Source organism: Taeniopygia guttata, chromosome 34, assembly GCF_048771995.1.
Source record: "Taeniopygia guttata chromosome 34, bTaeGut7.mat, whole genome shotgun sequence".
Classification (NCBI taxonomy): domain Eukaryota; kingdom Metazoa; phylum Chordata; class Aves; order Passeriformes; family Estrildidae; genus Taeniopygia; species Taeniopygia guttata.
Genome location: NC_133059.1, coordinates 3,027,079 through 3,053,563, shown reverse-complemented (window position 1 = coordinate 3,053,563; position 26,485 = coordinate 3,027,079). Strand labels below are relative to the sequence as shown.

General features: G+C 54.3%; 2 protein-coding genes across 5 annotated transcripts in view; one reads left to right on the top strand and one right to left on the bottom strand.

The window, feature by feature from the left end:
• RELB (RELB proto-oncogene, NF-kB subunit) overlaps positions 1-13,840 on the bottom strand; it is a 31,049-nt gene extending 17,209 nt beyond the window's left edge. Inside the window, exons 1-5 of one of the 2 annotated variants that reach the window (XM_072920926.1) lie at positions 13,355-13,840; positions 13,000-13,053; positions 10,201-10,556; positions 5,424-5,581; positions 854-945 (exon numbers count right to left, since the gene is read on the bottom strand). In XM_072920926.1, coding sequence (XP_072777027.1) covers positions 854-945; positions 5,424-5,581; positions 10,201-10,556; positions 13,000-13,053; positions 13,355-13,370 — 676 coding nt within the window. In that variant the 5' untranslated portion in view covers positions 13,371-13,840. The remainder of the gene's footprint in view (positions 1-853; positions 946-5,423; positions 5,582-10,200; positions 10,557-12,999; positions 13,054-13,354) is intronic. The other variant, XM_072920925.1, reaches the window with a different exon arrangement.
• A 208-nt stretch (positions 13,841-14,048) lies between these two features.
• The window catches only part of CLPTM1 (CLPTM1 regulator of GABA type A receptor forward trafficking), a 36,995-nt gene continuing 24,558 nt past the window's right edge, over positions 14,049-26,485 (top strand). Inside the window, exons 1-7 of one of the 3 annotated variants that reach the window (XM_072920922.1) lie at positions 14,049-14,198; positions 16,267-16,394; positions 18,216-18,339; positions 19,864-20,022; positions 21,858-21,975; positions 23,450-23,535; positions 24,533-24,653. In XM_072920922.1, the coding sequence (XP_072777023.1) occupies positions 14,139-14,198; positions 16,267-16,394; positions 18,216-18,339; positions 19,864-20,022; positions 21,858-21,975; positions 23,450-23,535; positions 24,533-24,653 (796 nt within the window). In that variant the 5' untranslated portion in view covers positions 14,049-14,138. Of the gene's footprint in view, positions 14,199-16,266; positions 16,395-18,215; positions 18,340-18,443; positions 18,482-18,741; positions 18,800-19,863; positions 20,023-21,857; positions 21,976-23,449; positions 23,536-24,532; positions 24,654-26,485 lie in introns of those variants that run through there. The other 2 variants (XM_072920923.1, XM_072920924.1) reach the window with 2 other exon arrangements.

Genomic DNA, 26,485 nt, shown 5'->3' with positions numbered 1-26,485 from the left:
GAAATGGGGCAGGAATGGGGAAAAATGGGAAAAAATGGGAGAAATGGGGCAGAAACGGGGAAAACTGGGAAAAAACGGGAGAAATGGGGCAGAAATGGGGAAAACAGGGCAGAAATGGGGGAAAATGGGGCAGAAATGGGGAAAACAGGGCAGAAGTGGGGGGAAATGGGGAAAAATTGGGAGAAATGGAGAAAAACGGGGGGAAATTAGGCAGAAATGGGGAAAATCGGAAAAACTGGGAGAAACGGGGGAAATGGGGGAAATGGGGCAGAAATGGGGAAAAATGGGGCAGAAATGGGGAAAAACTGGGAGAAATTGGGAGAAATGGGGCAAAAATGGGGGAAAATGGGGAGAAATGGGAGAAACAAAAAATTTTAAAAAAAGGGGGAAAATGGGAGAGAAATGGGGGGGGAAATGGGTTAAAAATGGGGAAAAGCTGAAAAAATTGGGGAAAAACTGGGGAGAAATGTGAAAAAAACAGGGAAGAATGACAGAAAACAGGGAAAGGGAATCTGCAGGGATCCTGCTGGAAAAATGGGAAAAAATGAGGAAATACAGGGGAAAAATGGGGAAAATGGGGGAAAAAAGAAAAAAACCCCAAACAAACAGGAAAAACTTGGAGAAACCATGGAAAAACCAGGGAAAAAAAGGAAAATATGGGAAAAAATGAGAAAAACCAGAGAAAAAAGCAGCAAAAATCAGAAAAATGACGGGGGAATCACAAAATATAAGGGAAAAAAAGAGAAGAAACATGGAAAAAACAGGAAAATTGGTGGAAAGGTGGAAATCCAGGGAAAATTCCGGGAAATTCCGGGAAAATTCCGGGAAATTCCGGGAAAAGGGCGGTTCTGACCTTTGAAGGGGTCGATCCCGAGCTGCAGCTTCTTCTCGATGGCGGCTTCGATTTCCTTCTTCTTCACACACTGAATGCCCAGATTGCTGAAACTGCCGGGAAAACCAAAATTCCCAAATTTTCCGGGCACTTCCCGAATTCCCCGGGCCAGAAACGCCCAAAAATCCCGAAAAAATGGCGAAAAATCACGAAGAAATGGGCAAAAAAACCCACCAAAAATGCCCAAAAACGCCCAATAAATGCCCCAGACCACCCCAAAACCTGCAGAAAACGGGGAAAATTCCTGGAATTCCGGGTTTTTTCGGGAATTTTTGTCTGACCTGTGTCGGGGGTTGCTCTGGGGCCGCAGCAGCACCCGGCAGAGCCCAAACCCACACAAAAATGCCCAAAAATGCCCAAAAAACGCTCAATAAACGCCCCAAACCACCCCAAATCCCGCAGAAAAGGTGGAAAATTCCCGGAATTCCGGGTTTTTCCGGGAATTCTGTCTGACCTGTGTCGGGGGTTGCTCGGGGGCCGCAGCAGCACCCGGCAGAACCCAAAAACCACCCAAAAATACCCAAAAAACCTCCAAAACGCACCCAAAAACGCCAAAAAAACGCCCCAAACCACCCCAAATTCTGCAGAAAAGGTGGAAAATTCCCGGAATTCCGGGTTTTTTCGGGAATGTTGGTCTGACCTGTGTCGGGGGTTGCTCTGGGGCCGCAGGAGCACCCGGCACAGCCCAAAAACCACCCAAAACCTCCCAATAAACGCTCAATAAACGCCCCCAACCACCCCAAATCCTGCAGAAAAGGCGGAAAATTCCCGGAATTCCGGGTTTTTTTGGGAATTCCGCCTGACCTGTGTCGGGGGTTGCTCGGGGGCCGCAGCAGCACCTGGCACAGCCCAAAACCCACCCAAAAACACCCAAAATGCCCAAAAACGCCCAATAAACACTCATTAAATGCCCAAAGCACCCCAAATCCCGCAGAAAACATGGAAAATTCCCGGAATTCCGGTTTTTTTTTGGGAATTCCGCCTGACCTGTGTCGGGGGTTGCTCTGGGGCCGCAGCAGCACCCGGCACAGCCCAAAAACCACCCAACAATGCCCCAAAACGCCCAAAAAACGCTCAATAAATGCCAAAAAAACACCCCAAAACACCCCAAAACCCGCAGAAAACATGGAAAATTCCCGGAATTCCGGGTTTTTTCGGGAATTCTGTCTGACCTGTGCCGGGGGTTGCTCTGGGGCCTGAGGAGCACCAGGAAGAACCCAAAGTCCATCCCCAAATGCCCAAAAATGCCCAAAAAATTCCGAAAAATCAACGAAAACCACCCCAAATCCCACAGAAAACGTGGAAAATTCCCGGAATTCCAGGTTTTTTTGGGAATTCCGCCTGACCTGTGTCGGGAGTTGCTCTGGGGCCTGAGGAGCACCTGGCACAGTCCAAAAACCACCCCCAAAATGCCCAAAAATGCCTAAAAACGCCCAATAAATGCCCAAAAAACACCCCAAACCACCCCAAAACCTGCAGAAAATGTGGAAAATTCCCGGAATTCCGGGTTTTTTTGGGAATTCCGCCTGACCTGTGTCGGGGGTTGCTCTGGGGCCTGAGGAGCACCGGGCAGAGCCCAAAACCCACCCAAAGAACCACATGAAAATGCCAAAAAAATGCCCAAAAATCACCGAAAACCGCCCCAAATCCCGCAGAAAAGGGGGAAAATTCCCGGAATTCCGGGGTTTTTTTTGGGAATTCTGTCTGACCTGTGTCGGGGGTTGCTCTGGGGTCAGAAGAGCACCGGGCAGAACCCAAAAACCACCTCAAAACCACCAAAAAAATCACCCCAAAACCACCCAAAAATGCCCCAAACCACCCCAAATCCCGCAGAAAAGGTGGAAAATTCCCGGAATTCCGGGTTTTTTTGGGAATTCTGCCTGACCTGTGTCGGGGGTTGCTCTGGGGCCGCAGCAGCACCCGGCACAGCCCAAAAACCACCCAAAACCTCCCAAGAAATGCCAAAAAATCACCCCAAAAACGCCCCAAACCACCCCAAATCCCGCAGAAAAGGTGGAAAATTCCCGGAATTCCGGGTTTTTTCGGGAATTCTGCCTGACCTGTGCCGGGGGTTGCTCTGGGGCCAGAAGAGCACCAGGAAGAACCCGAAGTCCATCCCCAAATGCCCAAAAAATGCCCAAAAATCACCGAAAACCGCCCCAAATCCCACAGAAAAGGTGGAAAATTCCCGGAATTCCGGGTTTTTTTTGGGAATTCTGTCTGACCTGTGTCGGGGGTTGCTCTGGGGTCAGAAGAGCACCCGGCACAGCCCAAAACCCACCCCAAAATGCCCAAAAACGCCCAATAAATGCCCAAAAAACGCCCCAAACCACCCCAAATCCTGCAGAAAACATGGAAAATTCCCGGAATTCCGGGTTTTTTCGGGAATTCTGCCTGACCTGTGTCGGGGGTTGCTCTGGGGCCTGAGGAGCACCCGGCAGAACCCAAAAACCACCAAAACCACCCAAAAAACCTCCAAAACGCACCCAAAAACGCCTGAAAAATGCCCAAAACGACCCCAAATCCTGCAGAAAAGGTGGAAAATTCCCGGAATTCCGGGTTTTTTTTCGGGAATTCTGCCTGACCTGTGTCGGGGGTTGCTCTGGGGCCTGAGGAGCACCGGGCAGAACCCAAAACCCACCCAAAAATACCCAAAAATGCCCAAAAACGCTCAATAAACGCTCAATAAATGCCCCAAACCACCCCAAATCCCGCAGAAAACATGGAAAATTCCCGTAATTCCGGTTTTTTTCGGGAATTCTGCCTGACCTGTGCCGGGGGTTGCTCTGGGGGCGCAGCAGCACCCGGCACAGCCCAAAACCCACCCAAAAATACCCAAAAATGCCCAAAAAACGCCCAATAAACGCCCCAAACCGCCCCAAATCCTGCAGAAAACGGGGAAAATTCCTGGAATTCCGGGTTTTTCTGGGAATTCTGCCTGACCTGTGTCGGGGGTTGCTCTGGGGCCTGAGGAGCACCAGGAAGAACCCAAAGTCCATCCCCAAATGCCCAAAAATGCCCAAAAAATGCCCAAAAATCACCGAAAACCGCCCCAAATCCCACAGAAAACGTGGAAAATTCCCGGAATTCCGGGTTTTTTTTGGGAATTCTGCCTGACCTGTGTCGGGGGTTGCTCTGGGGCCTGAGGAGCACCAGGAAGAACCCAAAGTCCATCCCCAAATGCCCAAAAACGCCCAATAAACGCTCAATAAACGCCCCAAACCACCCCAAAACCCGCAGAAAACGTGGAAAATTCCTGGAATTCCGGGTTTTTTCCGGGAATTCTGCCTGACCTGTGTCGGGGGTTGCTCTGGGGCCTGAGGAGCACCCGGCAGGACCCAAAACCCACCCAAAAATGCCCAAAAACGCTCAATAAACGCCCCAAACCATCCCAATCCACCCCAAATCCCGCAGAAAACATGGAAAATTCCCGGAATTCCGGGTTTTTTCCGGGAATTCCGTCTGACCTGTGTCGGGGGTTGCTCTGGGGCCGCAGCAGCACCAGGAAGAACCCAAAGTCCATCCCCAAATGCCCAAAAAATGCCCAAAAAATGCCCAAAAATCACTGAAAACCGCCCCAAATCCCGCAGAAAACGCGGAAAATTCCCGGAATTCCGGGTTTTTTTGGGAATTTTGGGCTGACCTGTGTCGGGGGTTGCTCTGGGGCCTGAGGAGCACCGGGCACAGCCCAAAACCCACCCAAAACCTCCCGAGAAATGCCAAAAAATCACCCCAAAAACGCCCCAAACCACCCCAAATCCCGCAGAAAAGGGGGAAAATTCCCGGAATTCCGGATTTTTTTTTGGGAATTCTGCCTGACCTGTGTCGGGGGTTGCTCTGGGGCCTGAGGAGCATTGGGCAGAACCCAAAACCCATTCCTAAATACCCAAAAACACCCAAAAACGCCCAATAAACGCTCAATAAACACCCCAAACCACCCCAAATCCCGCAGAAAAGGGGGAAAATTCCCGGAATTCCGGGTTTTTTTTGGGAATTCTGCCTGACCTGTGTCGGGGGTTGCTCTGGGGCCTGAGGAGCACTGGGCAGAACCCAAAAACATGCAAAAACCCCCACAAAAAAGCAAAAAAACGCCTGGAAAACGCCTCCTAACACCCCAAATCCTGCAGAAAAGGTGGAAAATTCCCGGAATTCCGGGTTTTTTCGGGAATTCTGCCTGACCTGTGTCGGGGGTTGCTCTGGGGCCTGAGGAGCACCAGGAAGAACCCAAAGTCCATCCCCAAACGCCCAAAAAATGCCCAAAAAATGCCCAAAAATCACCGAAAACCGCCCCAAATCCCGCAGAAAACGGGGAAAATTCCCAGAATTCCGGGTTTTTTTCGGGAATTCTGCCTGACCTGTGTCGGGGGTTGCTCTGGGGGCGCAGCAGCACCCGGCACAGCCCAAAACCCACCCAAAACCACCCAAGAAATGCCAAAAAATCACCCCAAAATCACCCCAAACCACCCCAAATCCCACAGAAAACATGGAAAATTCCCGGAATTCCGGGTTTTTTTTGGGAATTCTGCCTGACCTGTGTCGGGGGTTGCTCTGGGGCCTGAGGAGCACCCGGCACAGCCCGTGGGCGCAGTCCTTCCCCACCAGCCCGTGGGGGTGGACGCGGTGCGGCCAATCCTTCCACACCAGGCAGGCGGTGACCGACACCTCCGGGATGGAACCGCAGCCGCGGAGCTGGAAAACACCGGGAATAATAACGGGAATAACGGGAATAATAACGGGAATAACGGGAATAACACCGGGAATAACGGGAATAATAATGGGAATAACGGGCACACTGTGACCGTCACCTCCGGGATGGAGCCGCAGCCACGGAGCTGGAAAATCGGGAATAAATAACGGGAATAATAACGGGAATAACGGGAATAACCGTCACCTCCGGGATGGAGCCGCAGCCGCGGAGCTGGAAAAACACCGGGAATAAATAACGGGAATAATAACGGGAATAATAACCGTCACCTCGGGGATGGAGCCGCAGCCACGGAGCTGGAAAAACGGGAATAAATACCGGGAATGACGGGAATAACAGACACCTCCGGGATGGAGCCGCAGCCACGGAGCTGGAAAAAAACCGGGAATAACACCGGGAATAACGGGAATAACGGGAATAATAATGGGAATAATAACGGGCACCTCCGGGATGGAGCCGCAGCCACGGAGCTGGAAAAACACCGGGAAAAACACCGGGAAAAACACCGGGAATAATAACTGTCAGCTTCGGGATGGAGCCGCAGCCACGGAGCTGGAAAAAAAACGGGAATAACACCGGGAATAACGGGAATAACAGGAATAACGGGATGGAGCCGCAGCCCCACAGCTGGAAAAAAAACGGGAATAAATAACGGGAATAACGGGAATAATAACGGGAATAACCGTCACCTCCGGGATGGAGCCGCAGCCGCGGAGCTGGAAAATCGGGAATAAATAACGGGAATAATAACGGGAATAACGGGAATAACCGGCACCTCCGGGATGGAGCTGCAGCCACGGAGCTGGAAAAAAACGGGAATAACGGGAATAATAACGGGAATAACAGGAATAATGGTAATAACGGGATGGAGCCGCAGCCACGGAGCTGGAAAAACGGGAATAAATACCGGGAATAACGGGAATAACAGGAATAACAACGGGATGGAGCCGCAGCCCCGCAGCTGGAAAAACACCGGGAATAATAACGGGAATAATGACGGGAATAACGGGAATAACGGGAATGACACCGGGAATAACGGGAATAACAGGAATAACGGGAATAACGGGAATAATAACCGGAATAACGGGAATAACGGGAATAATAACGGGAATAATAACGGGAATAATGGGCACCTCCAGGATCGACCCGCAGCCCCGGCCCATCCCAAACCCCATTCCCACCATTCCCGGTTTTTCCCGGTAGTTCCCGGTAATTCCCGGTAATTCCCGGTTCGCACCTCGATGCTGGGCAGGCTCCGGTTGCTCTCGGTGCTGCTCTCGCCGAGGATGCTCCCGGCCCCTCCCGAACCCCATTCCCGGTTTATCCCGGTTCTCCCCGGTTTTTCCCAGTTTTTCCCGGTTTCTCCCGGTTCTCCCCGGTAATTCCCGGTTCGCACCTCGATGCTGGGCAGGCTCCGGTTGCTCTCGGTGCTGCTCTGGCCGAGGATGCTCCCGGCCCCTCCCGAACCCCATTCCCGGTTTCTCCCGGTTCTCCCCGGTTTTTCCCGGTTTCTCCCGGTAATTCCCGGTAATTCCCGGTAGTTCCCGGTTCGCACCTCGATGCTGGGCAGGCTCCGGTTGCTCTCGGTGCTGCTCTCGCCGAGGATACTCCCGGTCCCTCCCGAACCCCATTCCCGGTTTATCCCGGTTTATCCCGGTAATTCCCGGTAATTCCCGGTAATTCCCGGTTCGCACCTCGATGCTGGGCAGGCTCCGGTTGCTCTCGGTGCTGCTCTCGCCGAGGATACTCCCGGCCCCTCCCGAACCCCATTCCCGGTTTATCCCGGTTCTCCCCGGTTTTTCCCAGTTTTTCCCGGTTTCTCCCGGTAATTCCCGGTAATTCCCGGTTCGCACCTCGATGCTGGGCAGGCTCCGGTTGCTCTCGGTGCTGCTCTCGCCGAGGATACTCCCGGCCCCTCCCGAACCCCATTCCCGGTTTATCCCGGTTGTTCCCGGTTTCTCCCGTTTCTCCCCGGTAATTCCCGGTTCCCCCCGGTAATTCCCGGTTCGCACCTCGATGCTGGGCAGGCTCCGGTTGCTCTCGGTGCTGCTCTCGCCGAGGATACTCCCGGCCCCTCCCGAGCCCCATTCCCGGTTTATCCCGGTTCTCCCCGGTTTATCCCGGTTTATCCCGGTTCTCCCCGCCATTCCCGGTAATTCCCGTTAATTCCCGGTTCGCACCTCGATGCTGGGCAGGCTCCGGTTGCTCTCGGTGCTGCTCTCACCGAGGATACTCCCGGTCCCTCCCGAACCCCATTCCCGGTTTATCCCGGTTCTCCCGTGCTGTTCCCGGTAATTCCCGGTAATTCCCGGTAATTCCCGGTTCGCACCTCGATGCTGGGCAGGCTCCGGTTGCTCTCGGTGCTGCTCTCACCGAGGATACTCCCGGCCCCTCCCGAACCCCATTCCCGGTTGTTCCCGGTTCTCCGGAATTTCTCCCAGTTTTTCCCGGTTGTTCCCGGTTTCTCCCGGTTCTCCCCGCCATTCCCGGTTTTTCCCGGTTCTCCCGGTTCCCACCTCGATGCTGGGCAGGCTCCGGTTGGTCCCGGTGCTGCTCTCGCCGAGGATACTCCCGGCCCCTCCCGAACCCCATTCCCGGTTTCTCCCGGTTCTCCGGAATTTCTCCCGGGTTTTTCCCAGTTTTTCCCGGTTTCTCCCGGTTTCTCACGGTAATTCCCGGTTCTCCCGGTGCCCACCTCGATGCTGGGCAGGCTCCGGTTGGCCTCGGTGCTGCTCTCGCCGAGGATGCTCCCGGTGCCTCCCGAACCCCATTCCCGGTTTCTCCCGGTTTATCCCGGTTTATCCCAGTTTATCCCGGTAATTCCCGGTAATTCCCGGTAATTCCCGGTTCGCACCTCGATGCTGGGCAGGCTCCGGTTGCTCTCGGTGCTGCTCTCGCCGAGGATACTCCCGGTCCCTCCCGAACCCCATTCCCGGTTTCTCCCGGGTTTTTCCCGGTTCTCCCCGTTAGTTCCCGGTTTATCCCGGTAATTCCCGTTAATTCCCGGTTCGCACCTCGATGCTGGGCAGGCTCCGGTTGCTCTCGGTGCTGCTCTCGCCGAGGATACTCCCGGCCCCTCCCGAACCCCATTCCCGGTTTATCCCGGTAGTTTCCGGTTCTCCCCGGTTCTCCCCGGTTTATCCCGGTAATTCCCGGTCTCTCCCGGTTCGCACCTCGATGCTGGGCAGGCTCCGGTTGCTCTCGGTGCTGCTCTCGCCGAGGATGCTCCCGGTCCCTCCCGAACCCCATTCCCGGTTGTTCCCGGTTCTCCCGGGTTTTTCCTGGTTCTCCCCGGTAATTCCCGGTTTATCCCGGTAATTCCCGGTGCTGACCTCGATGCTGGGCAGGCTCCGGTTGCTCTCGGTGCTGCTCTCGCCGAGGATACTCCCGGTCCCTCCCGAACCCCATTCCCGGTTTATCCCGGTTTATCCCGGTAATTCCCGGTTCTCCCCGGTAATTCCCGGTTTCTCCCGGTTCTCCCGGTTCGCACCTCGATGCTGGGCAGGCTCCGGTTGGTCCCGGTGCTGCTCTCGCCGAGGATGCTCCCGGTCCCTCCCGAACCCCATTCCCGGTTTTTCCCGGTTTCTCCCGGTTCTCCCCGGTAATTCCCGGTTCCCACCTCGATGCTGGGCAGGCTCCGGTTGCTCTCGGTGCTGCTCTCGCCGAGGATACTCCCGGTCCCTCCCGAACCCCATTCCCGGTTTATCCCGGTTCTCCCCGGTTGTTCCCGGTTTCTCCCGGTAATTCCCGGTAATTCCCGGTAATTCCCGGTTCGCACCTCGATGCTGGGCAGGCTCCGGTTGCTCTCGGTGCTGCTCTCGCCGAGGATACTCCCGGTCCCTCCCGAGCCCCATTCCCGGTTTATCCCGGTTCTCTGGAATTTCTCCCGGGTTGTTCCCGGTAATTCCCGGTTTCTCCCGGTTCCCCCCGGTAGTTCCCGGTTCCCACCTCGATGCTGGGCAGGCTCCGGTTGCTCTCGGTGCTGCTCTCACCGAGGATACTCCCGGCCCCTCCCGAACCCCATTCCCGGTTTCTCCCGGTTCTCCCGGTTTATCCCGGTTTTTCCCGGTTTCTCCCGGTTTCTCCCGGTCTCTCCCGGTTCGCACCTCGATGCTGGGCAGGCTCCGGTTGGTCCCGGTGCTGCTCTCACCGAGGATGCTCCCGGCCCCTCCCGAGCCCCATTCCCGGTTTATCCCGGTTGTTCCCGGTTGTTCCCGGTAATTCCCGGTAATTCCCGGTAATTCCCGGTAATTCCCGGTTCGCACCTCGATGCTGGGCAGGCTCCGGTTGGTCCCGGTGCTGCTCTCACCGAGGATGCTCCCGGTCCCTCCCGAACCCCATTCCCGGTTTATCCCGGTACTCCAGAATTTCTCCCGGTTTCTCCCGGTTCTCCCCGGTAATTCCCGGTAGGTCCCGGTTTCTCCCGGTAGTTCCCGGTAATTCCCGGTTCGCACCTCGATGCTGGGCAGGCTCCGGTTGCTCTCGGTGCTGCTCTCGCCGAGGATACTCCCGGCCCCTCCCGAACCCCATTCCCGGTTGTTCCCGGTTGTTCCCGGTTTATCCCGGTTTCTCCCGGTTTCTCCCGGTAATTCCCGGTTCGCACCTCGATGCTGGGCAGGCTCCGGTTGCTCTCGGTGCTGCTCTCGCCGAGGATACTCCCCGCCGATCTCCCCTCGCACTCGTACCGGAACCTCATCCCGCGCTGCTTCGGCTGTTCCGTGATCACCAGTCGCGGTTTTTCCTCTTTTTCCACATTTTTTTCCATATTTTTTTCCGCCTTTTCCGGTTGTTTTTCCGCCGCGGGGCCGCCCCGGGAGCTCAGCGAGAGGCCGCGGAGGCTCCGGTGCAGCGGCGGCTCCCGGGGCGGGTCCCGGGGCGGGTCCCGGGGCGGCGGCCGCGGAGGGACCGGGGCGGGTTCGGGCTGGAAACCGTCCGCCTTCATCAGCTCCTCCAGGATTTCTGCGGGAAAAAGGGAAAAACGGAATTTCGGGGGGATAATGGGGGAAATAAAGGGAATTTCGGGAATTTCGGGGGGTTCCTGAGGGGAATACAGGGAATTTCGGGGGGAAAACGGGAATTTCGGGGGGTGTCGGGGGGCAAAACCGGGAACTTTTGGGGGGTTCTGTCGGAAAAAACGGGACTTGTGGGGGGGAAACGGGAATTTCGGGGGGGAAAAAAGGGAATTTCGGGGGGTGTCCGGGGGGAAAAAAGGGGAATTTCGGGGGGGAAACCGGGAATTTCGGGGGGGGGGTCTGGGGGAAAAACGGGAATTTTGGGGGGTTCTGGCGGAACGGGGGAAAACGGGAATTTCAGGAATTTCGGGGGGTTCTTGGGGGAAAAACGGGAATTTCGGGGGGATAAAGGGAACTTCGGGGGGAAAACGGGAATTTCCGGGGGTGTCGGGGGGGAAATGGGACTTTTGGGGGGGCTTGGGGGGTAAAAAGGGAATTTCGGGGGTGTCGGGGGGGAATAAAGGGAATTTTGAGGGGTTTGGGGGGAAATTCGGTAATTTCGGGGGGGGGTTTTGGGAAAAAAAGGGAATTTTGGGGGTTTGGGGCGGAAACGGGAATTTCGGGGGGTTGTGGGGGGAAAAAGGGAATTTTGGGGGGTGTCGGGAGGCATACAGAGAAATTCGGGAGGTTTGGGGGGAAAACCCGGGAATTTTCAGGGAATTCTGGGGGAAAAATGAGAACTTCCGGAGGTTCCAGGGGGGAAAAACGGGAATTTCGGGGGGTTTCAGGGGGGAAAACCGGGAATTGTGGGGATCCGCCCAGGATGGGACCCGACCCCTCCCCGAATTCCCAAAATCCCCAAATCCCGAATTCCCGAATTTCCCAAAATCCCCAAATCCCGAATTTCCTGAATTCCCCAAATCCCAAATTTCTGAATTCCCCAAATCCCGAATCCCCCAAATCCCAAATTTCTGAATTCCCCAAATCCCGAATCCCCCAAATCCCAAAGTCCCAAATCCCGAATTTCCCGAATTCCCCAAATCCCGAATTCCCGAATTTCCGAATTCCCGAATTCCCCAATTCCCGAATTCCCAAATTCCCGAATTCCCCAAAGCCCAAAATCCCGAATTTCCCCAAATTTCCCGAATTCCCAAATTCCCAAATCCCGAATTCCCGAATTCCGGAGCTCCTCGCTGCGGCTCCGGGATCCCGAAATTCCCGAAAGCGGCGGAGATTCCGAACGGCTCCGGTGCCACTCACCCAAATCATCTGGAAAACGGGAAAAGTCGGGAGAAACGGGGAAAAAAAATTACGAAAATGGGGGAAAACCGGGAAAAACGGGGGAAAACCGGGAAAACTGGGAAAACGGGGGAAAAAACCCGAGGAAAATGGAAAAAAACCGGGAAAAAACCGGGAAAACCGGGAAAAACCCGAGTTAAATGGGGGAAAACCGGGAATAATGGGGGGAAACCGGGAAAACCGGGAAAAAACCGAGGAAAATGGAAAAAAACCGGGAAAAAACCGGGAAAACCCCGACGAAAATGGGGGAAAACCGGGAATAACGAGGGAAAACCGGGAAAAAACCGAGGAAAACGGGGGAAAACCGGGAAAACCGGGGAAAAAAAAACGAGGAAAATGGGGGAAAACCGGCAAAAACCGGGAAAAAAACTCGAGGAAAATGGAAAAAATTGGGGGAAAAAACCGGGAAAACCGGGAAAAACCCGATGAAAACGGGGGAAAACCGGGAATAATGGGGGGAAACGGGGAAAACCGGGAAAAAACCGAGGAAAATGGAAAAAAAACGGGAAAAAATCGGGGGAAGCCCGAGGAAAATGGGGAAAAAAGCCGTGAGAAACGGGAAAAACCGGGAAAACCGGGAGGAAAAGTGGGGAAACAGGGAAAAAACCGGGAAAACCGGGAGGAAAAGTGGGGAAACCGGGGAGGGGAAACGGGGAAAACGGGAAAAAACCGGGAAAAACCGGGAAACCGGGGGGAAAAACCGGGAAAAATCAGCGGAAAACGGGAAAAACGATCCCGTGAGGAGCCTCCGACCGGGAGGGGACACCGGGAGGGGACACCGGGAGGGGACACCGGGAACGGACACCGGGAGGGGACACCGGGAGCGGGAGGGACACCGGGAACGGGACCGGACACCAGGAGCGGGAGGGACACCGGGAGCGGGACCGGACACCGGGAGGGGACACCGGGAACGGGAGGGGACACCGGGAGCGGGGACACCGGGAACGGACACCGGGAACGGACACCGGGAGGGGACACCGGGAGCGGGAGGGACACCGGGAGGGGACACCGGGAACGGGAGGGGACACCGGGAGCGGGGACACCGGGAGGGGACACCGGGAGCGGGAGGGGACACCGGGAACGGACACCGGGAGGGGACACCGGGAGCGGGAGGGGACACCGGAACGGGGACACCGGGAGCGGGGCTTTACCTGTCCCCGGTGCTCCGTGAGCCATCGCCAGCCCGGGATCCTGCACGGCCGCTCCTACCGGGACACGGCACCGGGATCGCCACCGGGACAGCCCCGAGAGGAGCGATCCCGGTAAAATCCCCGCACCCAAACGGCACCGTGACCCCCCCCCCCGAGCGCCGCTCCCGCCCCGGTGTCCCCCCGTGACCCCCCGGGAGGTGCCGCCGGTTCTGCCACCGGGGGGATCCCCGGTTCCGCTCCCCCGGTTCTGCCACCGGGGGGATCCCCGGTTCCGCTCCCCCCGGTTCTGCCACCGGGGGGATCCCCGGTTCTGCTCCCCCCGGGCCGGTCCCGGAGGCAGCGGGGCGGCGCTCACCGAGCGGCAGTGCCATGTCCCGGTGCGGGTCCCGGTCCCGGTGCGGGTCCCGCTGGTGCCGGTCCCGGTCCCGGTGCGGATCCCGGTCCCGGTCCCGGTGCGGGTCCCGGTGCTGCTGGTGCGGGTCCCGGTGCGGGTCCCGGTGGTGCCGGTGGGGGTCCCGGTCCCGGAGTGGGTCTAGTTGGTGCCGGTGCGGGTCCCGGTTCCGGTCTCGGTGCGGGTCCCGGTCCCGGTTCCGGTCTTGGTGCGGGTCCCGGTGGTGCCGGTCCCGGTTCCGGTCCCGGTGCGGGTCCCGGTGGTGCCGGTGCCGGTCTCGGTTCCGGTCTCGGTGCGGATCCCGGTTCCGGTCCCGGTTGGGGTCCCGGAGCCGCCGGTGCCGCTCCCGCCGCCGCCCCCCGCGGCCGCGCCGCCGCCGGACCTGGAAATCCCCGCGCGGGCCGCGCCGCCATTGGCTGAGCCCGGCGTGACGTCACCGCCGGGGGCGCGGTCGGGGAAACCCCCGCCGGGAGCGCACCGCGCCGCCATTGGCTGAGCGCGCCAGTGACGTCACATAAGGGAACACCCCCTGAGCGCGCGCTGGGGGCGGGGCGCTCTCCCATTGGCTGAGCTCGGCCGAGGGGGCGGGGCGGGGAAACCCCCTCCCGCCTGGGGCGGGCCGCGCGCTGCTATTGGTGGGTGTGATGATGACGTCACGAAAAGGGCGCGGTTTGCGGAGATTCCCGCCCCTCCGCGCGGTCACGTGGGGGCTGCCCCCGGAAGTCTCGCGAGAGGCGGCGCAGCAAAGATGGCGGCGCCGGGGACGGAGGCGGCGGCGGGGCCGGGAACGGGAACGGGCCCGGGACAGGTCCGGAACCGGGGACAGGGAACGGGGAATGGGGACAGGGAACGGGCCCGGGACAGGGAATGGGGACAGGGAACAGGGACAGGGAACCGGGAACGGGGACAGGGAACGGGCCCGGGACAGGTCCGGAACCGGGAACGGGGACAGGGAACGGGAACGGGAACGGGGAACGGGAACGGGGAACGGGAACGGGCCCGGGGCAGGTCCGGAACGGGAACGGGAACGGGGACAGGGAAACAGGGACAGGGAACGGGACCGGGGACAGGGACAGGTCCGGAACGGGAACGGGGACAGGGAACGGGAACGGGGACAGGGAACGGGGACAGGGAAGGGAACAGAGACGGACACCGGGACCGGGAACGGGGCAAGGTCCGGGGGCAAAGTCGGGGACTGGGACAGGAGCAGAGAACGGGACCGGGAACAGGATCAGGGACAGAGAAACGGGACCGGGAATGGGGACTGGGACAGGACCGGGAATGGGGATCAGGGACAGAGAAATGGCACCGGGAACAGCTCCGGGATTGGGACAGGAGCAGAGAACGGGACCGGGAACGGGGACTGGGACTGGGAAACGGGACCGGGAATGGGGACTGGAACAGGACCGGGAACAGGACGGGGACCGGGAACGGGAACTGGGACTGGGACAGAGAAACGGGACCAGGAACAGCTCCGGGACTGGGACAGGAGCAGAGAATGGGACCGGGAACGGGGCAGGGAACGGGAACGGGACTGGAAACCGAGAGCAGGAACCAGGATGGGGGAAGGGACCGGGAACGGGGATCAGGGACAGAGAACGGGACTGGGAACGGGAACGGGGACAGAGAAACGGCACCGGGAACAGCTCTGGGACTGGGACAGGAGCAGAGAACGGGACCGGGAACCGGAACAGGGGCAGAGAAACGGCACCAGGAAAACTCCGGGACCGGGAACAGGAGCAGAGAACGGGACCGGGACCGGGAACAGGACCGGGAACGGGGACTGGAACAGGACGGGGACCGGGAACGGGACCGGGGATCAGGGACAGAGAAACCGGACCGGGAACAGCTCCAGGACTGGGGCAGGAGCAGAGACCGGGACCAGGGATCAGGGACAGAGAAATGGGAACAGAGAAACGGGACCGGGACCGGGAACCGGGAACAGCTCCGGGACCGGGGCAGGAGCAGAGAACGGGACCGGGAACAGGATTGGGGATAGGGAAATGGGACCGGGAACGGGAACTGGGACAGGACTAGGAACACGGATCAGGAACAGCTCCGGGACTGGAACAGGAGCAGAGAACGGGACCGGGAACAGGGTCAGGGACAGAGAAACGGGACCGGGAAGAGGACAGGGACCGGGAATGGGACCGGGGATCAGGGACAGAGAAACGGGACCGGGAACAGGACCAGGAACAGCTCCGGGACTGGGACAGGAGCAGAGAACGGGACTGGGAATGGGAACGGGGATCAGGGAAACGGGACCGGGAACGGGGCCATGATTGGGACTGGGAATGGGATCAGGGACAGAGAAACGGGACCGGGAACAGCTCCGGGAACGGGAACAGGACCAGGACCAGGACCGGGAACGGGATTGGGGACAGAGAAACGGGACCGGGACCGGGGACTGGGACACGACCAGGACCAGGACCAGGAACGGGAATCAGGGACAGGGAAACGGGACCGGGAACAGGACCGGGAACAGCTCCAGGACCCGGAACAGCTCCGGGACCGGGTCAGGGAACGGCGCCAGGACCGGGATAGGTCCGGATGGGGCAGGACCGCAAAAGGCACCGGGACTGGGCTGGGGCCGGTACCGGGGAGGGATTGGGGTGAGACTGGCACCAGTTCGGTACCGGAGCGGTGTCGGTTACCGGGACGGGGCCGGTACTGAATCGGTGACCGGGAAGGGATCGGGACGGGGCTGGAACCGGGGTGGGGCTTGGGTCGGTACCGGTACCGGTACCGGTGTCACTGACCCATCCCGGTTCCGGTCCCGCAGGTGTCCAGCAGTAACGGCGATACCGGGGCCGGTACCGGGGTGGGGTTTGGGTCAGTACCGGTGTCACTGACCGGTTCCGGTTCCGGTCCCGCAGGTGTCCAGCAGTAACGGCGCCGCCGGGGCTGTTACCGGTGCCGGTACCGGTACCGAGAGCCCACCGGGGCAGCAGCAGCCGCCGGCGGCCCCCAACGCCTGGCAGGTGGTGAAGGGCGTCCTGTTCAGGTGAGTGTGGTGCTGAAGGGGTTAAAGGGGCGGGAATTGATTGGGATTGATCGGGATCCATTGGGACTGAAGGGGTTAAAGGGGTGGGAATTGATTGGGATCACTTTGGGATCGATTTGGATCGATTGGGATCCATTGGGGATCAATTGGGACTGAAGAGGTTAAAGGGGCGGAAGGGATCGGGAATTGATTGGAATCCATTGGGATCGATTGGGATCGATCGGGATTGATTGGGACTGAAGGAGTTAAAGGGGTCGGGAATTGGATTGGGATCCATTGGGATCGATTGGGACTGAAGGGGTTAAATGGGCGGGAATTGATTGGGATCGATTGGGATTGATTGATTGGGACTGAAGGGGTTAAATGGGGGGAAGGGATTGATTGGGATTGATTGGGATCGATTGGGACTGAAGGGGTTAAAGGGGTCGGGATTTTTCCAGAATTCCGGAGGGATTTTCCCTGGAATTCCCGAGGGATTTTTTTCCAGAATTCCCGAGGGTTTTTCCCTGGAATTCCCAAGGGTTTTTTTCCAGAATTCCCGAGGGTTTTTCCCTGGAATTTCCAAGGGATTTTTCTGGAATTCCCGAGGGATTTTTCTGCAATTCTTGAGGGATTTTCCCTGGAATTTTGAAGGGATTTTTCTGGAATTCCCGTGGGATTTTCCCAGAATTCCTGAGGGACTTTCAGCAATTCCCAAGGGATTTTCTGGAATTCCCGAGGGATTTTTTTCCGGTATTCCCGAGGGATTTTTCCACAATTCCCGAGGGATTTTCCCCGAAATTCCTGAGGGATTTTTTCCAGAATTCCCAAGGGATTTTCGGCAATTCCCGCGGGATTTTTTGGCATTCCCAAGGAATTTTTTTCTGGATCTCCCGTGGGATTTTTTCCGGAATTCCTGCGGGATTTTTTGTTTTCCCCCGGAATTCCCAAGGGATTTTTTCCGTAATTCCCAATGGATTTTTCCAGAATTCCTGAGGGATTTTCAGCAATTCCCGAGGGATTTTTTCTGGAATTACCAAGGGATTTTCGGCAATTCCAGAGGGATTTTCCCTGGAATTTCCGCGGGATTTTCCCCGGAATTTCCGCGGGATTTTTTGTTTTCCCCTGGAATTCCCGTGGGATTTTTTCCAGAATTCCCAAAGGATTTTTTTCTGGAATTCCCAAAGGATTTTTCTGGAATTCCGGAGGGATTTTTTTCCAGAATTCCCAAGGGATTTTTTTTCTGGAATTCCCGAGGGATTTTCCTTGGAGTTCCCAAGGGATTTTTTTCTGGATTTCCCAAGGGATTTTTGGCAATTCCCAAAGGATTTTTTCCAGAATTCCCGAGGGATTTTCAGCAATTCCCGCGGGATTTTTTCCAGAATTCCCAAGGGGTATTTTGGCAATTCCCAAGGGATTTTTTTCTGGAATTCCCAAAGATTTTCCCCTGGAATTCCCGAGGGATTTTCCCTGGAATTCCCAAGGGACCTTTCTGGAATTCCTGAGGGATTTTGTAGCATTCCCGAGGGATTTTTTCCAGAATTCCCGAGGGATTTTTTTCCAGAATTCCTGAAGGGTTTTCTGGCATCCCCAAGGGATTTTCCCCGGAATTCCCTAGGGATTTTTTTCTGGAATTCCCAAGGGATTTTTTCCAAAATTCCTGAGGGATTTTCGGCAATTCCCAAGGGATTTTTTCCAGAATTCCCGAGGGATTTTCCCTGGAATTCCCAAGAGTTTTTTCCCAAAATTTCCAAGGGATTTTCCCCGGAATTCCCACGGGATTTTTCCCGGAATTTCCGCGGGATTTTCCCCGTCATTCCGGCGTTTTTCCCGTTCCCGCAGGATTTTCATCATCTGGGCCATCTCCAGCTGGTTCCGGCGCGCGCCGACGCCGCAGGAGAGCGACGGAGACGGGAACGGCGCCCGCAGCCCCAGCAGGAACCTCTTCCCCAAGGACACACTCATGGTCGGAATGCCGGGAATTCCGGGAATTTCGGGAATTCCGGGAATTCTGGGGTTTGGAAATGTGGGAATGTGGGATTGGGGGGAAATCCGGGATCAGAACCTGGAACTCCAGCAGGAACCTCTTCCCCAAGGACACACTCATGGTCGGCGGGAATTCTGGGAATTCCGGGAATTTTGGGAATTTTGGGAATTCTGGGATGTGGGAATGTGGGGGGAAATCCGGGATCAGCACCCGGATCCGGGATCAGAACCTGGAACCCCAGCAGGAACCTCTTCCCCAAGGACACCCTCATGGTCAGCCGGAATTCCGGGAATTCCGGGAATTTCGGGAATTCTGGGGTTTGGGAATGTGGGGGGAAATCCGGGATCCGGGATTGGGGGGAAATCCGGGATCAGCACCTGGATCTGGGATCAATACCCGGAGTCTCAGCAGGAACCTCTTCCCCAAGGACACCCTCATGGTCGGCTGGAATTCCGGGAAGTTCAGGAATTTCGGGAATTCTGGGATTTGGGAATGTGGGAATGTGGGATTGGGGGGGAAATCCGGGATCAGAACCCAAATCTGGGATCCTGGCGACACTGGGGAACGTTCCCAGGGATTTTTGGGATGGATTCCCAGGATTTTTTAAATGAATTCCTGGGATTTTGGGAATGGATTCCCAGGGATCAATTCCCAGGATTTTTGGGATAAATTCCCGGGATTTTTGAGATAAATTCTCAGGATTTTTGGGATAAATTCTGAGGATTTTTAGGATAAATTCTTAGGATTTTGAGGATAAATTCCAGGGATTTTTGGGATAAATTCCCGGGATTTTTGGGACGAATTCCTGGGGCTGAATTCCCAGGATTTTTGGGACGAATCCCCAGGATTTTTGGGACAAATGCCCGGGATTTTTGGGACGAATTCCCAGGATTTTTGGGTCGAATTCCCAGGGATTAATTCCCACGATTTTTGGGACGAATCCCCGGGATTTTTGGGACGAATTCCCAGGGATGAATCCCCGGGATTTTTGGGACGAATCCCCGGGATTTTTGGGATGAATTCCTGGGATTTTTGGGACGAATCCCTGGGATTTTTGGGACGAATCCCCGGGATTTTTGGGACGAATTCCCGGGATTTTTGGGATGAATTCCCGGGCATGAATTCCCAGGATTTTTGGGATAAATCCCCGGGATTTTTGGGACGAATCCCCGGGATTTTGGGACAAATCCCCAGGATTTTTGGGACGAATCCCCAGGATTTTTGGGACGAATTCCCGGGGATGAATTCCCAGGATTTTTGGGATAAAATCCCAGGATTTTTGGGACGAATCCCCGGGATTTTTGGGATGAATCCCTGGGGATGAATTCCCGGGATTTTAGGGACGAATCCCTGGGATTTTTGGGACGAATCCCTGGGATTTTTGGGACGAATTCCCAGGATTTTCGGGATGAATCCCTGGTATTTTCGGGATGACTCCTGGGATTTTCGGGATGAATCCCCGTGATTTTGGGACAAATTCCCGTGTTTCCGTCCCTTTCCCAGGATCTGCACGTTTACATCTCGGAGCACGAGCACTTTACGGATTTCAACCTCAGCTCCGCCCTGTTCTGGGAAAAGCGGGATTTGGTCTACGGAGACTGGAGCAGCGGCGAGAATTCCGACGGATGCTACGAGCACGCGGGCGAGGTGGACATCTCCCAGGTGGGATCCCGGAATTCCCGGAATTCCCGGAGTTCTGGGGTCCGGGAGTGGAGGTTTTGGGCTGGAAAAGGGGATTTGGGGCTGGAAAAAGGGAATTTGGGGCTGGAAAAGGGAATTTGTGGTTTGGGAATGGGGATTTGGGGTTTGGGAAAGGGAATTCCATGTGGGAATGGGAATTCCAGGATCTTCCCGGGGGATTTGGGATCTGGGAAAGGGAATTTGGGATCTGGGAATGGGAATTTGGGATTTGGGAAAGGGAATTTGGGATTTGGGATCAGGAAAAGGGAATTTGGGATCAGAAAAAGGGAATTTGGGATCAGGAAAAGGGAATTTGGGGCTGGAAAAGGGAATTCCGACGGCTGCTACGAGCACGCGGGGGAGGTGGACATCTCCCAGGTGGGATTTGGGAATTCCCGGAATTCCGGGAATTCTGGGGTCTGGGAATGGGGATTTGGGGTTGGGAAAAGGGGATTTGGGGTTGGAAAAAGGGAATTTGGGGCTGGAAAAGGGAATTTTGGATTTGGGAATGGGGATTCGGGATTTGGGAAAGAGCATTCCATGTGGGAATGGGAATTCCAGGATCTTCCCAAGGGATTTGGGATCTGGGAATGGGAATTTGGGATGTGGGAATGGGGATTTGGGATTTGGGATCAGGAAAAGGGAATTTGGGGCTGGAAAAGGGAATTCGGGGTTGGAATTCCGACGGATGCTACGAGCACGCGGGAGAGGTGGACATCTCCCAGGTGGGATCCCGGAATTCCCGGAATTCCGGGAGTTCTGGGGTCTGGGAATGGGGATTTGGGGTTTGGGAATGGGAAATTGGGGTTTGGGAATGGGAATTTGGGATCTGGGAATGGGGATTTGGGATTTGGGAATGGGGATTTGTGATTAGGAAAAGGGAATTTGGGATTTGGGATCAGGAAAGGGGAATTTGGGGTTTGGGAATGTGGATTTGGGGATGGAAAAGGGAATTTGGGATCAGGAAAAGGGAATTTTGGATTTGGGAATGGGGATTTGGGATTTGGGAAAGAGCATTCCATGTGGGAATGGGAATTTCAGGATCTTCCCGAGGGATTTGGGATCTGGGAATGGGAATTTGGGATCTGGGAATGGGAATTTGGGATTTGGGATCAGGAAAGGGGAATTTGGGGCTGGAAAAGGGAATTTGGGATCAGGAAAAGGGAATTCCGACGGCTGCTATGAGCACGCGGGGGAGGTGGACATCTCCCAGGTGGGATCCCGGAATTCCGGGAATTCCTGGAATTCTGGGGTCCGGGAATGGGGATTTGGGGTCAGGAAAAGGGAATTTGGGATTTGGGAATGGGGATTTGGGATTTGGGAAAGAGCATTCCATGTGGGAATGGGAATTCCAGGATCTTCCTAAGGGATTTGGGATCTGGGAATGGGAATTTGGGATGTGGGAAAGGGAATTTGTGATTAGGAAAAGGGAATTTGGGGTCAGGAAAGGGGAATTTGGGATCAGGAAAGGGGATTTGGGGTCGGGAAAAGGGAATTTGGGATCAGGCAAAGGGGAATTCTATGTGGGAACTGGAATCCTGGGATCTTCCCCAGGGATTTGGGATCTGGGACTGGAATTTGGGGTCGGAAAAGGGAATTTGGAGTTTGGGAAATGGGAATTTGTGATCAGGAAAAGAGAATTCCACGTGGGATCGGGAATTTTTCTGGCTTTTTCTGTGGGATATTTGGGATTTTCCCTGGATTTTTTCTGGATTTTTTTGTGCCATTTTTCCAAGGCTTTCTGGTTGTTTTTTTAATTGGGTTTTTCCCGTTTTTTTCCCGTGTTTTTCCCGACCTTTTCCGTGTTTTTTTCCCAGAGCGTGCAGCGGAACGGATCCATCTACGTCCACGTCTACTTCACCAAGAGCGGCTTCCACCCCGACCCGCGGCAGAAGAGCCTCTACCGGCGCCTGGCCACCGTCCACACCTCCAGGAGTACGGAATTCCGGGAAATTCCGGGAATTTTCGGGGAATTCCCATCAATTCCCGAGCTTTGGGATCCAAATCCCCCCGGGAATGGCCCCAAATCCCCTCAGGAAAGGCCCCAAATCCCTCAGGAATGGCCCCAAATCCCCTCAGGAATGGGGTTGGGATCAGCCTGGGCACTGTGCACACCTCCAGGAGTATGGAATTCCAGGAATTCCTGGGAAATTCTGGGAATTCCCATCAATTCCTGAGCTTTGGGATCAAAATCCCCCCGGGAATGGCCCCAAATCCCTCAGGAATGGCCCCAAATCCCCTCAGGAATGGGGTTGGGATCGGCCTGGCCACCGTGCACACCTCCAGGAGTACGGAATTCCCGGAATTCCTGGGAAATTCTGGGAATTCCCATCAATTCCCGAGCTTTGGGATCAAAATCCACCCAGGAATGGCCCCAAATCCCCTCAGGAATGGCCCCAAATCCCTCAGGAATGGCCCCAAATCTCCTCAGGAATGGGGTTGGGATCAGCCTGGGCACTGTGCACACTTCCAGGAGTACGGAATTCCAGGAATTCCTGGGAAATTCTGGGAATTCCCATCAATTCCCGAGCTTTGGGATCCAAATCCCCCCAGGAATGGCCCCAAATCCCCTCAGGAATGGCCCCAAATCCCCTCAGGAATGGCCCAAATCCCTCAGGGATGGCCCCAAATCCCCTCAGGAATGGCCCCAAATCCCTCAGGAATGGCCCCAAATTCCCTCAAAAATGGCCTCAAATCCTTCAGGAATGGGAGAATTCCCAGAAATTCCCATTTTTTTGGTACCAAATCCCTCAGGAATGGGAGAATTCCCAGAAATTCCCAGTTTTTTTGGTACCAAATCCCTCAGGAATGGGAGAATTCCCAGAAATTCCCAGATTTTTGGGTTCCAAATCCCTCAGGGATGGGAGGGATCTGATTTTTCCAAATCCCATTTTTCCCCATTTCCCCCCATTTTACCCCATTTTTCCGCATTTTCCCCCATTTCCCCCCCATTTTCCCAAATTTTCCCCTAATTTACCCCCCATTTTCCCAAATTTTCCCCATTTTCACCAATTTTCCCCTAATTTCCCCCCCATTTTCCCAATTTTTCCCAAATTTCCCCCATTTACCCCCATTTTTCCCCATTCCCCCCATTTTACCCCATTTTTCCCCATTTCCCCCTATTTCCCCCCAATTTCCTCCTAAATTTCCCCATTTTCCCCCCATTTTCCCAAATTTTCCCCAATTTTCCCCTAATTTCCCCCCCATTTTCCCAATTTGTTCCCAAATTCCCCCCATTTCCCCCCATTTTCCCAATTTGTTCCTAATTTCCCCCCCTTTTTTCTCAATTTTTCCCATTTTCCCCCATTTCCCCCCAAATTTTCCCCAAATTTTCCCCAAATTTTCCCCAAATTTTCCCCATTTTTCCCAATTTTCCCCCAATTTTCCCCGATTTTTCCCATTTTTTCAGTGATAAACAAATACAAGCGGCGGCGATTCCAGAAAACCAAAAACCTCCTGACGGGGGAGACGGAGGCGGATCCCGAAATGATCAAGGTGGGAATTCCGGGATTTGGGAATTTCCTGGGATTTCCTGCGGTTTTGGGGGATTTTTATCATTTTGGGGGAGATTTTTGGGGATGTTTCGGATTTTATGGGGATTTTTTTGAATTTGTGGAGTTTTTTTGTATTTTTTAATTTTTTTTTAAATTTTTTTTTTTACAAATTAAGAAAAAATTTCTGGGGTCTCTTTTTTTGGGGTTTCTTGAGTTTTTTTTTGGGGGGGGTTGGGATTTTTAGGGTCTTTTTTGGGGTTTTTTTGGTGTTTCATGTGGTTGTCTTTTGTTTTGGGTGTTTTTTTGGTTTTTTTTAGTTCTTTTTTGATTTTTGGTGTTTTTTGGGCTTTTTTTGAGTTTTTTGGGGGATTTTAGGTTCTTTTTTGGTTTTGGGGGTTTTTTGCAGTGTTTTTTTGTTTTGTTTTTTTGGGGTTTTTTGGGGTTTTTTTGGCCTTGGATTTTTTTTGGGGGGGGGGTTGGCTTTTTTTGGGTTTCTTGAGGTTTTTTGTGTATTTTTGTGGCTTTTTTTAGTTTCTTTTTTGTTTTGCTTTTGTTTTTCGTGGGTTTTTGTGGTTTTTTTGTTTGTTTTGGGGTTTTTAGTTTTTTTTTGTGTTTCTTGAGGGTTTTTTTGCATTGTTGGGGTTTGTTTGGGATTTTTTTTTGATTTTTTTTTTTTGCTTTTTTGTGGTTTGTTTTTGGTTATTTTTGTGGTTTCTTAAGGGTTTTTTTTTGGGTGGGGGTTTATGATTTTTGGTGTTTTTTTGGGGTTTTTCTTGGGGTTTTTATGGGAATTTTTTACGGTTTTTAAAATTTTTTTAGGGTTTTGGGAGGTTTCTTATTTGGTTTTTTGGGTTTTTTTGTTGTTTTTTTTGTTTAGTTTTATTTTGGTTTGGTTTTTTTTATTATTTTGTTTGTTTTTTGGGTTTTTTAATGTTTTTTTGGATTTTTGAGGGGTTTTTTTGGGATTTTTTGCCATTTTTTGTCCTTTTCCCTTGCAGAGGGCCGAGGATTTCGGGCCGGTCGAGGTCATTTCCCACTGGCACCCCAACCTGACCATCAACATGGTGGATGACCACACGCCCTGGGTCAGGGGCAGCGTGCCCCCGCCGCTGGACCAGTGTGAGCAGCCGGAATTCCCGGGAAAATTCCCAAAAATTCCCAAAATTCCCAAAAAACAAAAAAATTCCCATTAAAAACGGGGCAGGTTTGGGGTTTGTAGGGCTCCAGTCCCTCCCAGTCCCTCCCAGTTCATCCCAGTTCATCCCCAGGGTCAGGGCCAGTGTCACCCACCCCAGACCAGTGTGAGCAGCCGGAATTCCCGGGAAAATTCCCAAAAAAACCCCAAATTCCTGAAAAACCCAAAAATTCCCATTAAAAACGGGGCAGGTTTGGGGTTTGTAGGGCTCCAGTTCCTCCCAGTTCATCCCCAGGGTCAGGGCCAGTGTCACCCACCCCAGACCAGTGTGAGCAGCCGGAATTCCCAGGAAAATTCCCAAAAAAAACCCCAAAATTCCCGAAAAACCCAAAAATTCCCATTAAAATCGGGGCAGGTTTGGGGTTTGTAGGGCTCCAGTTTATCCCAGTCCATCCCAGTTCATCCCAGTTCATCCCCTGGGTCAGGGGCAGCGTGCCCCCGCCGCTGGACCAGTGTGAGCAGCCGGAATTCCCGGGAAAATTCCCAAAAAACCCAAAATTCACAAAAAACCCAAAAATTCCCATTAAAAACGGGGCAGGTTTGGGGTTTGTAGGGCTCCAGTTCCTCCCAGTTCATCCCAGTTCATCCCAGTTCATCCCCAGGGTCAGGGGCAGCGTGCCCCCGCCGCTGGACCAGTGTGAGCAGCCGGAATTCCCGGGAAAATTCCCAAAAAAACCCAAAATTCCCGAAAAACCCAAAAATTCCCATTAAAAATGGGGCAGGTTTGGGGTTTGTAGGGCTCCAGTCCCTCCCAGTTCATCCCAGTTCATCCCAGTTCATCCCCAGGGTCAGGGCCAGTGTCACCCACCCCAGACCAGTGTGAGCAGCCGGAATTCCCGGGAAAATTCGTAATTTTTTTGTTATTAATGAATTTTTCCATTTCTTAATTCCCTTTTCCTTATTCCCAACTCCTTTTTTCCCCATTTTTCCCTGATTTTTCCCCCATTTATTCCCCATTTCCCCCCATGTTTTTTCCCCATTTCCCCCCATTATTCCTCATTTATTCCCCATTTCCCACCATTATTCCCCATCTCCCCACATTATTCCCCATTTCCCCCATGTATTCCCCATTTATTCCCTTATTTTCCCCCATTTGCCCCCATTTCCCTCATTTTCCTCATGTTTTTCCCCATTTTCCTCATGTTTTCCCCCATTCATTCCTAATTTCCCTCATTCTCCTCATGTTTTCTGCCATTTATTCCCCATTATCCCCCACTTATTCCCCATTTATTCCCCATTTCCCCCCATTATACCCCATTTATTCCCCATTATTCTCCATTTATTCCCCATTTCCCCCCATTATTCCCCATTTCCCCCAATTTTACCCCATTTTCCTCATGTTTTCCCCCATTTCCCCCCATTATCCCCCATTTATTCCCCATTTCCCCTATTATTCCCCATTTATTCCCCATTTCCCCCCATTATTCCTCATTTATTCCCCATTTCCCCCCATTATTCCCCATTACCCCCCATTTCCCCCCATTATTCCCCACTTATTCCCCATTTCCCCCCATTATTCCCCATTTCCCCCAATTTTCCCCCATTTTCCTCATGTTTTCCCCCATTTATTCCCCATTTCCCCCATGTATTCCCCATTTTCCCCCAATTTCCCTCATTTTCCTCATGTTTTCCCCCCATATTCCTCATGTTTTCCCCACTTATTCCCCATTTCCCCTATTATTCCCCATTTATTCCCCATTTCCCCCCATTATTCCTCATTTATTCCCCATTTCCCCCCATTATTCCCCATTACCCC